The sequence below is a fragment of the Hemiscyllium ocellatum genome, chromosome 46 (genome assembly GCF_020745735.1).
Source record: "Hemiscyllium ocellatum isolate sHemOce1 chromosome 46, sHemOce1.pat.X.cur, whole genome shotgun sequence".
Classification (NCBI taxonomy): Eukaryota; Metazoa; Chordata; class Chondrichthyes; order Orectolobiformes; family Hemiscylliidae; genus Hemiscyllium; species Hemiscyllium ocellatum.
Genome location: NC_083446.1, coordinates 825,724 through 841,014, shown reverse-complemented (window position 1 = coordinate 841,014; position 15,291 = coordinate 825,724). Strand labels below are relative to the sequence as shown.

At 42.2% G+C, this 15,291-nt stretch overlaps 1 protein-coding gene across 3 annotated transcripts; it reads right to left on the bottom strand.

The window, feature by feature from the left end:
• Window positions 1-6,961: 6,961 nt before the first annotated feature.
• On the bottom strand, window positions 6,962-14,756 carry LOC132836368 (trypsin inhibitor ClTI-1-like). 3 transcript variants are annotated; one of them, XR_009647371.1, is made up of 4 exons: window positions 14,699-14,744; window positions 10,530-10,576; window positions 10,217-10,329; window positions 6,962-7,048 (listed from the first exon to the last, which is right to left on the bottom strand). XR_009647371.1 is itself a non-coding variant. In XM_060855866.1 (3 exons), exons 1-3 carry the CDS (start codon window positions 14,738-14,740, stop codon window positions 6,973-6,975), a joined length of 231 nt encoding a protein of 76 aa, XP_060711849.1. In that variant the 5' UTR covers window positions 14,741-14,756; the 3' UTR covers window positions 6,962-6,972. The 3 variants fall into 3 exon arrangements, 1 of the variants encoding a protein (XP_060711849.1); XR_009647370.1 differs by lacking the exon at window positions 14,699-14,744 and having other exon boundaries at window positions 10,530-10,668; XM_060855866.1 differs by lacking the exon at window positions 10,530-10,576 and having other exon boundaries at window positions 14,699-14,756.
• Between the last annotated feature and the right edge of the window lie 535 nt (window positions 14,757-15,291).

The window sequence follows — 15,291 nt, the reverse complement described above, 5'->3', positions numbered from 1 at the left end:
ATTAGCCCATCTGGTCCAGATCCTGTTGTAATCTGAGGTAACCCTCTTCGCTGTCCACTACACCTCCAATTTTGGTGTCATCTGCAAACTTACTAACTGTACCTCTTATGCTCGCATCCAAATCATTTATGTAAATGACAAAAAGAGGACCCAGCACCGATCCTTGTGGCACTCCACTGGTCACAGGCCTCCAGTCTGAAAAACAACCCTCCACCACCACACTCTGTCTTCTACCTTTGAGCCAGTTCTGTATCCAAATGGCTAGTTCTCCCTGCATTCCATGAGATCTAACCTTGCTAATCAGTCTCCCATGGGGAACCTTGTCGAACGCCTTACTGAAGTCCATATATATCACACCTACTGCTCTGCCCTAATCAATCCTCTTTGTTACTTCTTGAAAAAACTCAATCAGGTTTCTGAGACATGATTTCCCATGCACAAAGCCATGTTGACTATCCCGAATCAGTCCTTGCCTTTCCAAACACATGTACATCCTGCCCCTCAGGATTCCCTCCAACAACTTGCCCACCACTAAGGTCAGGCTCACCGGTCTATAGTTCCCTGGCTTGTCTTTACCGCCCTTCTTAAACAGTGGCACCACGTTTGCCAGCCTCCAGTCTTCCGGCACCTCACCTGTGACTATCGATGATACAAATATCTCAGCAAGAGGCCCAGCAATCACTTCTCTAGCTTCCCACAGAGTTCTTGGATACATCTGATCAGGTCCTGGGGATTTATCCACCTTTAACCGTTTCAAGACATCCAGCACTTCCTCCTCTGTAATCTGGATATTTTGCAAGATGTCGCCATCTATTTCCCTACAGTCTATATCTTCCATATCCTTTTCCACAATAAATACTGATGCAAAATATTCATTTAGTATCTCCCCCATTTTCTGTGGCTCCACACAAAGGCCACCTTGCTGATCTTTGAGGGGCCCTATTCTCTCCCTAGTTACCCTTTTGTCCTTAATATATTTGTAAAAACCATTCGGATTCTCCTTAATTCTATTTGTCAAAGCTACCTCATGTTCCCTTTTTGCCCTCCTGATTTCCCTCTTAAGTATACTCCTACTGCCTTTATACTCTAAGGATTCACTCGATCTCTCCTGTCTATACCTGATATATGCTTCCTTCTTTTTCTTAACCAAACCCTCAATTTCTTTAGTCATCCAGCATTCCCTATATCTACCAGCCTACCCCAGAAGAGATTCCAATGATCCAAAAATGTGAATTCTTCTCCCATACACCAGCTCCTCAGCCATGCATTGATCTGCTCTATCCCCCTATTCCTACACTCACTAACTCGTAGCATGGGGAGTAATCCAGACACTAATACTCTCGAAGACCTCCTTTTCAAATTCCTGCCTAACTCTTTATATTCTCCCTTCAGAATCTCATCTTTATGCCTCCTATGTCATTGGTTCCAATGTGTACAATGACCTCCTGCTGGTCCCTCTCACCCTTGAGAACATTCTGCACCCTCTCTGAGACATCCTTGATCCTGGCACCAGGGAGGCAACACACTATGCAGGTTTTTTGCTGCTGGCCACAGAAACGTCTGTCTGTGCCTCAGACTAGACAGTCCCCTAACACAATCAATCTCCCCTGATTTGTTCAGTATTACTGTCAGCTGAGATCTAAATAGGAGGTACAGCCTTTTATGCAGTGCATGGTACTGATCTAGGACACACTGCCATGTGGCTGGTGGAAGAAAGAGGGATTGCAAATCATATGGGCACCTGAAGAACATAAATTTTCTGGTCTACAGGTACAAAGCAGAGACCTGGGATTGACTGGATTGCTCTTTGAGGAGCCAGCATGGACTTAATGGGCCAAATGGCCTCCTTCTGTGCTGTAAATGCCTCCATGAATCAAGTGAAATGTCCAGGATGATTGAAAACAACACGTCTTGGGTAGCCATTCATGTGTTCAACTTGGAAACACTTGTAATACTCAAAGATATTCATATGGGAAACAGGACAGATGTGTCACGTCCAACTAGTGTGGGTTGTTGTTCATTTAATGTTATATAGAGCTTAGAAATAATCCATTCAGCCAAACTGACCTCTGCTGTTTCTGTGGGTTTAACCATGCACAGCAGAATGACTGCAGAAGTATTCTGTAGCGCCTCAGAATGGCCCTCAGTGGTAAAAATCTTAAAGCTGTGAGCATCTTCACAGCTATAGGAGGAGCTGGCCTGTTTTTGAATCGATCTGCAGCTCAGATATGTGATTGAACTACAGGCTGTTTTAACTGGAGGCTTAGTTAACTGATTACCCCATCCACCATGAGATACTAGTACAGGGAGCAATTAAACTTTGAATTCCCAAGCAATGTAAATTCATTGTGAGACTTCATTAATCTAAGTATTGCAAGAGGTCTGATAGAACATCCAATTAGTACGTAATTTTGTGGTGAGCAATGGGCTGAGAAGTGGCAGATGGAGTTTAATTCAGATAAATGTGAGGTGCTGCATTTTGGGAAAGCAAAGCTTAGCAAGATTTATACACTTAACGGTAAGGTCCTAGAGAGTGTTGCTGAACAAAGAGACCTTGGAGTGCAGGTCCATAGCTCCTTGAAAGTGGAGTCGCAGGTAGATAGTAAAGAAGGTGTTTGGTATGCTTTCCTTTATTGGCCAGAGTATTGAGTACAGGAGTTGGGAGGTCATGTTGTAGCTGTACAGGAGATTGGTTAGGCCACTGTTGGAATATTGTGTGCAATTCTGGTCTCCTTCCTATCAGAAAGATGTTGTGAAACTTGAAAGGTTTAGAAAAGATTTACAAGGATGTTGCCAGAGTTGGAAGATTTAAGCTATAGGGAGAGGCTGAACAGGTTGGGGATGTTTTCCCTGGAGCGTCGGAGGCTGAGGGGTGACCTTATAGAGGTTTACAAAATTATGAGGTGCATGGATAGGATAAATAGACAAAGTCTTTTCCCTGGGGTGGGGGAGTCCAGAACTAGAGGGCATAAGTTTAGGGTGAGAGGAGAAAGATATAAAAGAGACCTAAGGGGCAACCTTTTCACGCAGAGGGTGGTACATGTATGGAATGAGCTGCCAGAGGAAGTGGTGGAGGCTGGTACAATTGCAACATTTAAGAGGCATTTGGATGAATAGGAAGGGTTTGGAGTGATATGGGCCGGGTGCTGGCAGGTGGGACTAGATTGGGTTGGGATATCTGGCCGGCATGGACGGGTTGGACTGAAGGGTCTGTTTCCGTGCTGTACATCTCTATGACTCTATGAATGAACTGTAGCTGGTCACACTTATTGTCTCTTAGCATACTCTCAGAATCACTTTTAATCTTTGACTTGCAATGTAGGAGTGTCACAACTACTGGGTTACTGGCTCCACTACACAGAGACCAGCAGAAATAAGAGGCTGTCATACACTGAAAGGTTGGAAATGAAGGGAGTCTACGTGGGTGAGGAACGAATGAAATTATCAGTTATGTCAGAATGTGGTGTGAGCCAGTGATTTAACATTGCTACGTAAATACAGGAAATAGTATGTGTGTCTGGTTTGCCTGAATAGCTTCATATGAGTGGTATTAAATGCAGCCAGTATTCTGCCTGTAAAGAAGTAATGACTGAATTATTACAACAAGTTAGCTAAGACAAATCTACACTGTTGGAGATGAATGATCATTTATTTGATTTGATTTACTGTAGTCACATGTACCTAAGTACAGTGAAAAGTTTTGTCTTGCAAGCAGAACAGGCAGATCACAGGGTGCTTAGACAGAGCAAGGCACACAGGTTATAGCTGCACAGGAGCTGCACAAAACAAGATCAACGTTATTTGAGGTTAGAGAGGTCCTTTCAGTAGTGTCTTATAATGGCAGGGAAGGAGCTGTTCTTTAACCTGTTGCCTCATGAGCTGACAATGACAAAACAATAACTATCTTTAGTTACCAAAATAATATTTTATACTCAATGAAATATATATGGTCTATGAAACTCAGCAATACAGACAGTGAAAACAATGCACAACATTCCCTTTTACAGTTGCCACTGTGGCAGAACAGCTGGTGGCAAATACTGAATAAGTCCAACATGGTTTTCTGGATTTCATTCCCTGGATCTGGTGGTTGGGGTGAAGAGGAAAGAATCTCAACCTTTTAACAGGGAAGAGGATTTTGTTGCTTCCTGTCATCCTCACCCTCATGGGATCACATTCCAGTGAATTAGTGCACCATTATTAATTGCAGTTCACTGCAACATTACAATGCCCTCAAGCCCAGTTTTTAAATTCATTCTTGGTGTGTGAGCAAAGCCAACAACAACTTATATTGATGTAGCCACTCCATTAGTGGACCAATTAAAATTGAGATTGTCCCAAGGGCCAGAGTTACAGGTGCACAGATATCTCAGATGGTTCAGGAGCTGGTGAAAAATACAGAGATGCAGGGAAAAGGGGTTAAGACATTGTGGGAACTGGAAACAAGGAAAGGAATTTTAACACAAAGACATGACTAGAATTCAACCCTGATCAGTGTAACAAACACAGTGGTGGTAGAGGGAAATGGTGTAAGTTAGATCATAGACAGCAAAGTTTGGAGAGATCTCAAACTTACAGAGTATAGAATTTGGGAGAACAGCCAGCTTTAGGTTGGAATGGTCAAGTTCAGAACTAATGAGGCATGAGAGTCTTCGAGCCATACAGCACAGAAACAGATCTTTCGATCCAATCAGTCAATCCCAAACTAGAGAGAGAGTGTTGATGCTCGACGGGTGAAAAAAGGTAGTTTTATTGCTGGCATGGATTTGAAATTCATCTCAAGCTCAATATTACAACAACGTAGAAATGAGAAATTGCTGAAAAAGTTCAGCAGGTCTGGCAGAAATTGTGGAGAGAACTAAGAGCTAACATTTCAGGTCCAGTCTCGCTTCCTCAGAACTGGAACTGAAATGTTTACTCTGATTTCTCTTCACAGATGCTGCCAGACCTGCTGAGCTTTTCCAGCAATTTCTGTTTTTGTTTCTGATTTACAGCATCCACAGTTCTTTCTGTGTTTAAGGTAGATAACAGCTTGGTTTACACTTAGACTATTACCAGTCCAGCAAACAATGACGTCAGCGTAATAAAAGCAAAATACTGCAAATACTAGAAGTCTAAAACAAACACAAGAAAATGCTGGGAAATGCAGCAATTGTGGATAGAAAAAGAAATAATGTTTTGAGTCTTGAGATGAGGGGAACAGATGGTGTACAGGCCCAGTGTAAAAGACAAAATGGTTGCTAGTTGGGGTGAAAGAGAAATAGAGATGTAGAATAGATGTAACTAAAGGTGTGAAAGGTAGACAATAGGTCTGTTCTGCTGGGAACAAAGTGAACAAGACACAGTCAAGGCAAGCCCATGGCTTTTTGGCTTGACAGTAGCACTCTACTCGTGGTTACCACCACTAATGTTGCTGCTGTATAGTTCCAGTGTGAGACAGCTAGCTTCACCTTCTCAAGCCTTTAAGATACCTCACCCTTCCATGGTAATCTGATAGCACAATGTCAGGACCAAAAATGATTGTCTTCGGTCCATTTATGAATTTGCATCATATACAGTAAAAACATTATAAATAACAAGATTTTCTACAGTATTTAACAAGGAAAAGAGTAGGTAAAGTGAGTCTTAGTCCTCTTGAGAATGGGGAGTTAATAGTTGATAATAAGGAGATGGAGGCTGTAATGAACAAATATTTTGCTTCTTGTCTTTACTGCAGCTATGTATTCAAAAACAGCAAATATATTAAACGTTTCTTTTATTAGCAAGACTCTTAAGTTCCATACCACCAAAAATGTAAACAACATGTGCAACATATAGCTGAGAAATGCAGAGAACTGAGGACAGTTCCTCAGGTAACATCAGTGGTAACAGCCAGGAGTGGGAACAGGAAGATAAACCACTGTAGGAGATAATCTGATCAGTTGGAAAGGATCCAGATAAGAGCAATTCCACTGATTTAGATGGAGTGGCTTTTGAGAACTCATGTGGCGCAGCAATGGTATTCTTATCTCTGCTGAAAATATGTTGCTGGTTAAAGCGCAGCAGGTCAGGCAGCATCCAAGGAACAGGAAATTCGACGTTTCGGGCTAAAGCCCTTCATCAGGAAGGGCTATTCTTATCTCTGTACCAGGAGGCCTGGGTTTAAGTTTCAACTGCTCCAGAAGTGTTATAACTTCTCTGAAATAGCTGATCAGAAAATATCTGGAGTGGCATTTGAAGAGGTGACTAATAATAACAAGTAATTAAGGTTGGAAGATAAACATTTGATGTCTATTAATCAATGTCTAGATGTATAAAAGGGGAACATTTGGGATTGGGTGAGAGAACTGTGGGATTGGTAAAGTCAATTAACTCTGCACAAAGAAAGACCGTCTCTTAATCTCTGTTTGACCAGCTTGGTTAGAATCTGTTAACAGTGATCAACTGTGTGAGAGCCCGCAGACAGCTTTGTTCAGAAGGACAAGGAATGATAATTTATCTTTGTCACAGTTGCATAGGATGTCATAGATGACTTCAAAAAGACATTGTCTTTGGGTGGATTTAAACATGAGAATTAAAGATTTGAACTGGGTGCACTAGGTTCCGAAAGTCGAAGTACATCAGTGAGGACACTGAGGAATGAATAGTTGGAACTTCGTGCAGGTCAGGATTTCAGACACAGATGAGCTGGAAGAAATGTCAAGTTTAAATTATGTGATCTTCTTGTCTCTCCACCAATGCCAGGTGTAACATCACAGTTAGCTTTGACTGATTAAATCTTAATTAAACTTGTAAATCCCACATCAAATGCAGTTTAATAAGCAGTAAACAAACAAATAGTGTTATCTCATGAGGCCAGCAGTAAAAGGCTGGAAAATTAACTGGCAATACACCCAATTCATATTTATTTCAGTTTATTCTTCATTCAACCAATCAAATGAAGACTTTCAAAAAAAATACTTCAGCTCAACACTAGAACTTTTGCCAACTCAGTCAGTATTCTTCCTCTTTTGGTTGTGTCTTTGTACAAAATCCATTGTGCCTGATCTTAACATCTGCATTATTCAACCTGAAACAAAAAACCAAGGAAGTTACTATCCATTAACATGGAGAGATACATTGAGGTAGATTGTTAATTTGTCAGCCTGGTATAAAACTTGGATATAAAGGTATGGGAATGCATAGCATTAGACAATCATTTTGACAGTAAGAGAAAAAGTCTTGAGAATGATTCTCACGTCAGATTGATGGCAGCAGCCTTGTTTCCATGAGCTATCTAAGGTTCAGGCTAGGGAGGTGAAATGGGCCCTGGGGTGACCGTAGACCCAGTGGCAATTTGTGTCACACAAATGCAAGGCAATGATCATTTCCAACAAGACAGAAATCTCACCATCATCCCTTAACTTTCAATAGCATTACTATTGTTGAATTCCTCATATATCAACATTCTGGGAGTCATCGTGGATTAGAAACTGAGCCATATAAATGCAAGAGCAGGTCAGAGGCTAGGAGTCCTGCAGTGAGTAACTCACCTCTTGACTTCCCAAAGCCTGTCCACCACCTACAAGGCACAAGTCAGGAGTGTGATGGATTTGCCTGAATGGATACTGTTCCAACAACACTTAAGAAGCTTGACAACATCTAACTCACCTTGTTTTCAATATGGGCAGAAGTCCGGATACTAATGGAGATGTGCTAATGTAAAACAAAATAATACCATAGAAACCTTTAACCACCTGTAACTGTGAATTGGAAGGTACCCATTGTGATAATGGATAATGCACTAGTAATGTCAACAGACAAAATGGAGTTTTACATAATAGTTTCTAAAATAAACACTCCAGACATTTTTTTCAATGAATAATGGGCAGGAGGTTTGAAATGCCTTCACAGCTTGACAGCTCCACTTGAAGTTGATCCTCTTGTTACTTTTGACAGATCTCTCTCACAGATCCTCTTGACCATGAGACATAGGAATAGAGGTAGTTCATCCAACTGACTGAGTCTGCTCTACCGTTCACTGAAAACATACCTGATTTAATAGTCTTCAACTTCACTTTTCTGCCTTTTCCCTCATAACCCTTGATGTCCCACCTGATTAAAAATCTGTCTCAGCCTTGAATACACTGAATGACCCAGCCCTCTGCAGTAAAGAATTTCATTGCTTCACTAGGCTCTGAGAAAAGAAACTCCTCATCATCTCCGTTTTAAAGGGATGACCCCTTACTCCAAGATTATGAGTTTGATTCATTGCTGTCACATGTACTGAGATACAATGAAAAACGTTGTTTTACATGTTATACAGGCAGATTGTAATATACAAAGTGCATCAGGGTAGCAGAACAGAATATAGTGTTGCAGCTGCACAGAAAGTGTAGAGACAGAGATCAATATTAATATTTGCGAAGTCTGTTCCAAAGTCTGATAACAGCAGGGAAGAAGCTGTTCTTGAATCTATTTGTATGTGTATTCAAACTTTTATATCTTCTGTCGGATGGAAGAATGGAAGAGAATATAACTGGGGCGTGGGAGAGGAGGGGTGGAGGTGGTGGTAGGAGGAGTCTTTGATTATGTTGGTTACTTTCTTGAGGCAACGGGAAATATAGATGGAGTCAATGGATCAAAGAATGATTTGCATGATAAACTGGGTTGTGTTCACAACTCCCTGTAGTTTCTCGAAGTCTTGGGAACAGCAGTTACCATACCACGCTGTGATGCAACGAGATAGGAGATTATGTCCTCTGGTCCAAGACTGTGCAAATAGGGGAAACAACATCCCCCCATCTACCCTGTCAAGTTCCCTAAGAATCTTATATATTGCAACAAGGTCTCCTCTCATGCTTTTAAAATTCAGTGAGTACAGGCCCAACCGATTCAACCTTTGATCATAAGACAATCCCTCCATACTTAGGATCAGTAGAGGGAACCCTTTCTGAACTGCCTCCAATGCCTTGACATCTTTCTTTAGATAAGAGGACCAAAACTATTCACAGTGTAGTCTAAGTAGTGCCTTGTATAATATTAGCAATTTTTACATTCTGTTCCCTTTGAAATAAATACAGACAGTTAATTTGCCTTCCCTGTTACCAGCTAACCTGAATGCTGGCAGTTTGTGATTTATACAGGAGCACTCCGAAATCCCTTTGTGCTGTAGCATTCCACAGTGTCTCTCCACCTTATATCATACTCAGCTCTTCTATTCTTCCTGCATAACCTCAGACTTTCCCACATCATATTCCTTCTGCCAAATGTTTGCCCACTAGCTTTAACCTGTCTATATCTCTCTGCAGACTCTGTGTGTTATCCTCACTACTCACCTTCCCATCTATTTTTCATGTTTGACAGGTAGCCCTGTCACTGATAACAAGTCCTCTTGTTACTTATGATAGGTCTTTTGACAGTGGCTCTTGATTTTGGCATTTCCAAAGAGCTTGACATTTAATGAAATTCTGCTCATTCATGTCTACTTTTAACCATTTCAAAGGGTGCCTTACCTCCTCAAAACGTGACCCGGGATATATCTAACTTACCTTTCCAAAGGGGTATCTTGTTTTTCCAAAGAAATACAGAAAATCCAGACCCGATCTTACTATGAGACAGAGAGGTTCTGCAGATGCTGGAGATCAGAATTGAGAGTGTGTTGCTGGAAAAGCACAACAGGTCAGGCAGCATTCGAGGAGCAGGAAAATCGACATTTCAGGCCAGAGCCCTTCATCAGGAATCAGGCCACTTTCCTGATGAAGGGCTAAGGCCTGAAATGTCGATTTTCCTGCTCGTCGGATGCTGATGACTTGCTGTGCTTTTCCAGCAACACACTCTCAACTCTGATTTTACTATGCCTGCTCTGCACATTTGACTTCTTGCTTCCAAGATCAGCTTGTATACCACACATACATTAATACTGATCAGATCTAATTCTAGCACCTACACAAATCAGAAATGCCAGACAGGCTCTATGTTGTGATGACGTTTTGGGCTCGGATCTCTCCTCCTACATGCTTGAATCATCATATTGATAGTATATTCCATATGTGGTGCTATTATGGGAAGCTGCAAAGGTACAGAAAACATCATTTTGAAATGTCATTTTGAACTCTGAACTCATCATCAGGGCAATCAATTAATTTACCCAAAATCAAGTTCTTCCATTTGGACGTCTCATTTCCTTTTCATTATTAACAGAGATTTAAACTTGTGATAAGGTATCATCTGGTCCCAGAGTTTTAAAATCACTCACCAATTATAAAGGCATAAATTACAACGGTTTATGTAGGTCATGCCATCAGTTCCACAGACTCGCTTTGTAAACATGGGGCAGACTGGGATATCAGGGAAATCTTGGCAGTCAGGCTACGAGAGATGAGATTAACAGATTCATTCATTATTGACAAGTAATGAAATTAACTAAGAGCATAGGATCTCACCAGAGTTATGGAATAATGATAGGAATTTGAGAGAGAAAACTAGTCAAAGCCCACGCTGCTACAGGCAACAAGCATTATTAATACCATTACTGAGAACTCCAGGTAAAATTAGATGCAGGACCTCACCTCCTCATCAGAAGAAGCAGAAGTATAAAGTTGAGCTGTTGCCAGGTCTGCAACAGAAAAATGGAGACTGTTACAAAAGATACAGAGAGATAGAGCACTTATAATCAGCTGCTAACTGAGCTGGCCAGAGGATTTCTGACTAAACACATACCAACCATTTCAATGAGTGAAATCATTGACAAATTAGCTAGATGTTCCCTTCGATATCTCTTAATCTCTTCTTTCTGGTAAATTATCTAATTGTTGCAGCTCCTATTTTGAAAGGGAATTACAATTTCTGAAATAAAAATGAAGAGTTCCTATTGTTTTTGAATAAATCTAGTGGCTACAATATTATCGCGAACTCAACACTTTTAGATAAGAATACTTTTATCTTAACTAAAACAAGCATGCAGTTTTACACATTTGTGCTGTTGTATCATTCTACATGTAGGAGAACACTTCAGCACAGCAAGCCTGTTAACAGAGTTACAAACACTGGACAGTAATGTTATGTACAGAAGACCTCGAATAGAGCTAAACGACTCTTTACTTTGCCCTGCAGCCCTCGTAATGTAAGAGATATAACAGTCAATTTGCAAGGAACAGGAAGGATCTCATAAACTAATCTATTAAGGACAAAGCAAGAGTAGGCCATTCAGCCCACCAAGCCTACCTGCCATTCAATATGATCATGGCTGATTGAACAAACCAAAGCCTTTTAGAACATAGAACAGAACAGCACAGAAACAGGCCCTTCAGCCCACCATGTCTGTGCTAATCCTGGTGCTATTCTAAACTAATCTGTCTCCTTCTGTTCCCTGCCTGTTCATGAGCCTGTCTAAATGGCTCTTGTACGTTGCTATCATATCTGCTGTTACTACCTCCCTTATGTCCCAGGCACTTCCAACCTTTGTGTAAAAGCTTTGCCATACATTTAACTTTCTCCCTCACCTTAAGCCTACATATTTGACATTTCCACCTCTGATGATCCACCCTATCCATGCTTCTCATAATTCTATATACTTCCACCAGGTTACCCATAAGCATCCAACACTCTAGCGAAATCAATCCAAGTTTGTCCAACTTCTTATACTTAATACATTCCAATTCGGACAAAATCGTGGTAAACCTCCTTTGCATCCTCTGTAAAGCCTCCACATCCTTCCTATACTGTGGCAAAAAGAATTGCATACAATACTCCCAAAGTGGTCTAACTAAAGGTTTTGTACAGCTGCAACATGACTTGCCAAATTTTATGCTCAGTGCTCCGACTGCTGAAAGCAAGCACACAATAAACCTTTTTTACCACCTTATTCATGAGTGTTGTCACTTTCAGGGAACTATAGTCTTGCATCACAAGATCCCCTGGATATCAATGTTCCTCAGGGTCTTGCTATTTACAGTACATGTTCCTCTTGCATCTGACCTCCCAAAATGCATCACTTCACATTTGTCAGGATGAAACTCCATCTGCCATTTCTCTGCCCAATTTTCCAACTGGTCTATGTCCTGCTGTGATCTTTGACAATCTTCCTCACTATTCACAACTCCATCGATTTTCCTGTCATCTACAACTTATCATGTCACCTATAATTTCATCCAAATAATTTATGTATACATATTACAAAGAACAGAGGTCCTGCCACTAAGCCTTGCAGAAATACAATTGGTCACAGACCTCCATTCTGAAAAACACCCTTCCACAACTAACTTCTATCTTCTATGACCAAATCGATTTTGTAATTGAACCTACCAACCCACCATAGATCTTGTGTGACTTAATCTTCTGGACCAGCCTACCACAAAGGAACTTGTCAAATACTTTAGTAAAGTCCATGTAGACAATATCCATCACCCTATCCTCATCAATCATCTTCATCATCTTCTCAAGAACTGCCCACATAAAGCCATGCTGACTATCCCTAATAAATATGTTCTTTTCCAAATGCAAGTAAATCCTGAGGCCCTTCTCCTGACCACTGATGTAAGGCTCACCAGCCTATAATTTCCTGTATTATCCCAGTTTCCCTTAAACAAAGGAGCAACAGTGACTATTCTCCAGTCTTCCAGGACCTCACCTGTAGTGAAAGAGGATACAAAGGTCTCTGTCCTCAGCAATCTCCTCCCTTGTCTCCCTCAGTATCCTGGGATAGAGGATCAGGCTCTGGGGCCTTATTTACTTTAATGTTTTTCAAGACACCCAGCACCTCTGACAGTGCAGCACTCCCTCAGCACTGACCCTCTGACAGTGTGGCACCCCCTCAGCACTGACCCTCTGACAATGCAGCACTCCCTCAGCACTGATCCTCTGACAGTGTGGCACCCCCTCAGCACTGACCCTCTGACAATGCAGCACTCCCTCAGCACTGATCCTCTGACAGTGTGGCACCCCCTCAGCACTGACCCTCTCACAGCGCAGCATTCCCTCAGCACTGACCCTCTGACAGTGTGGCACCCCCTCAGCACTGACCCTCTGACAGTGTGGCACCCCCTCAGCACTGACCCTCTCACAGCGCAGCATTCCCTCAGCACTGACCCTCTGACAGTGTGGCACCCCCTCAGCACTGACCCTCTGACAGTGTGGCACCCCCTCAGCACTGACCCTCTGACAGTGCAGCACTCCCTCAGCACTGACCCTCTGACAGTGCAGCATTCCCTCAGCACTGACCCTCTGACAGTGTGGCACCCCCTCAGCACTGACCCTCTCACAGCGCAGCATTCCCTCAGCACTGACCCTCTGACAGTGTGGCACCCCCTCAGCACTGACCCTCTGACAGTGTGGCACCCCCTCAGCACTGACCCTCTGACAGTGCAGCATTCCCTCAGCATTGACCCTCTGACAGTGCAGCACCCCCTCAGCACTGACCCTCTGACAGTGCAGCACTCCCTCAGCACTGACCCTCTGACAGTGCAGCATTCCCTCAGCACTGACCCTCTGACAATGTGGCACCCCCTCAGCACTGACCCTCCGACAGTGCAGCACCCCCTCAGCACTGACCCTCTCACAGCGCAGCATTCCCTCAGCACTGACCCTCTGACAGTGTGGCACCCCCTCAGCACTGACCCTCTGACAGTGTGGCACCCCCTCAGCACTGACCCTCTGACAGTGCAGCATTCCCTCAGCACTGACCCTCTGACAATGTGTTTCTCCATTAGCATTGCCGCTTTCACAGTGCAATGCTTCCTCAATAATTCACAAATTAAACCTGGCCTAAATCTCTCTGCCATGTTCCCATTCTACCAAAGGTTGCTTCATGCTGGCTGCCTGTCCTACAGCTTTCCAGAGTGGGAAGCAAGGGAACAGGGAGACAGATGCTTCTTCATCCAGCCTACAATCAGACAGCCATCTCATTAAAACAGTACTTAAAAAGAAAACACAAACAGTGCACTGACTCCTACGACATCTGTACACGCTCATACTACACTGCACTGCATGTATATACTCAAACAGTGCTCTGTGCCAGACCTGAAGTTTCATCACCACGCTCATGTCCCGTTCACATTGCTCACCCAATCAGCAATACCAGAAAATGGTTGGTGCAGAAATCTTGTTTAATAATACACAAATGTTTGTATTTATATAGCACCTTTTACATCCATACAACTTTCCAACTGATTAACAGGTAATGAATAATTATACAGTACACTTTTCTTCAAATTGTAATTTCAACCGCATATAGTTCTCAATTAATTTTAAAATATTTCCACTAAGAGTAATCTCTTTATTACACAAAAAGTATTTAGAGTCATAGAGATGTACAGCATGGAAAGAGACCCTTCGGTCCAACCAGTCCATGCCAACCAGATATCCCAACCCAATCTAGTCCCACCTGCCAGCACCCAGCCCATATCCCTCCAAACCCTTCCTATTCATATACCCATCCGAATGCCTCTTATCTGTTGCAATTGTACCAGCCTCCACCACATCCTCCGGCAGCTCATTCCATACACATACCACCCTCTGCATGAAAACGTAGGTCTCTTTTATATCTTTCCCCTCTCACCCTAAACCTATGCCCTCTAGTTCTGGACTCTCCCATCCAAGGGAAAAGACTTTGTCTATTTATCCTATCCATGCCCCTCATAATTTTGTAAACCTCTATAAATGTGCAATAACTATAGTCAGACATAAAATCCTTTCACGGAGATTCCAATGCTTAATATAGAGACTTAAAAAAATCTCTCACCAGTAAATGCAAGCGACACGATAGCAATAATTGCGCACACATTGTTTATCATTCTGAAATTTCGGGGATGTAACTGAGAAAGTTTGTTGATAAGAGTATTTATATAGACACACTTCCTGTCTACTGGTCACAGCTTAGAAATCACGTGAAGCTGACACTAGCATGGTGAAAACCTTTGCAAGCCATACTTTTTTCTCAAGTAATTCTTTACAGCTACATTAAAATGAAAATGAACCATGCATGTATTTGGCTGCATTTCCAGTATTTGAGGAATGTTAAAGCACTTGATTTATCCCCAGCACCTGGGTTTGAATTAAGTAAGCCTATCTGTTCTAGTGATAACATTCCTACAACAGATCAGATGCACTCATTGAGGGATATTCAGACTTAAGGGGAAAATGCTTTTCTGAGTGAAATGCACCAGAGAGTGGTGGAAGCCCATATTGTGAATGGAACTAGCTGGATCTTGTTGACTATGAGATCCTTGATTGGGGTTGTTAACTGAGCCAATTAGGAAGCCCTGGGTCACCAATATAAACAGGAGATCCCCTCCAACTCTATTTTGATTTAATCCCTGTGCTCCCCTTCACTGT

Bases quoted from the DNA above. Each gene is read 5' to 3' on its own strand.
- LOC132836368 (XM_060855866.1), bottom strand. From the start codon at position 14,740: ATGTGTGCGCAATTATTGCTATCGTGTCGCTTGCATTTACTG. The intron at 10,330-14,698 runs GTGAGAGATTTT...CATCTCTCGTAG, and splicing joins CGTGTCGCTTGCATTTACTG to CCTGACTGCCAAGATTTCCC. The intron at 7,049-10,216 runs GTGAGTGATTTT...TTTTTGTTTCAG, and splicing joins AATTTATGCCTTTATAATTG to GTTGAATAATGCAGATGTTA.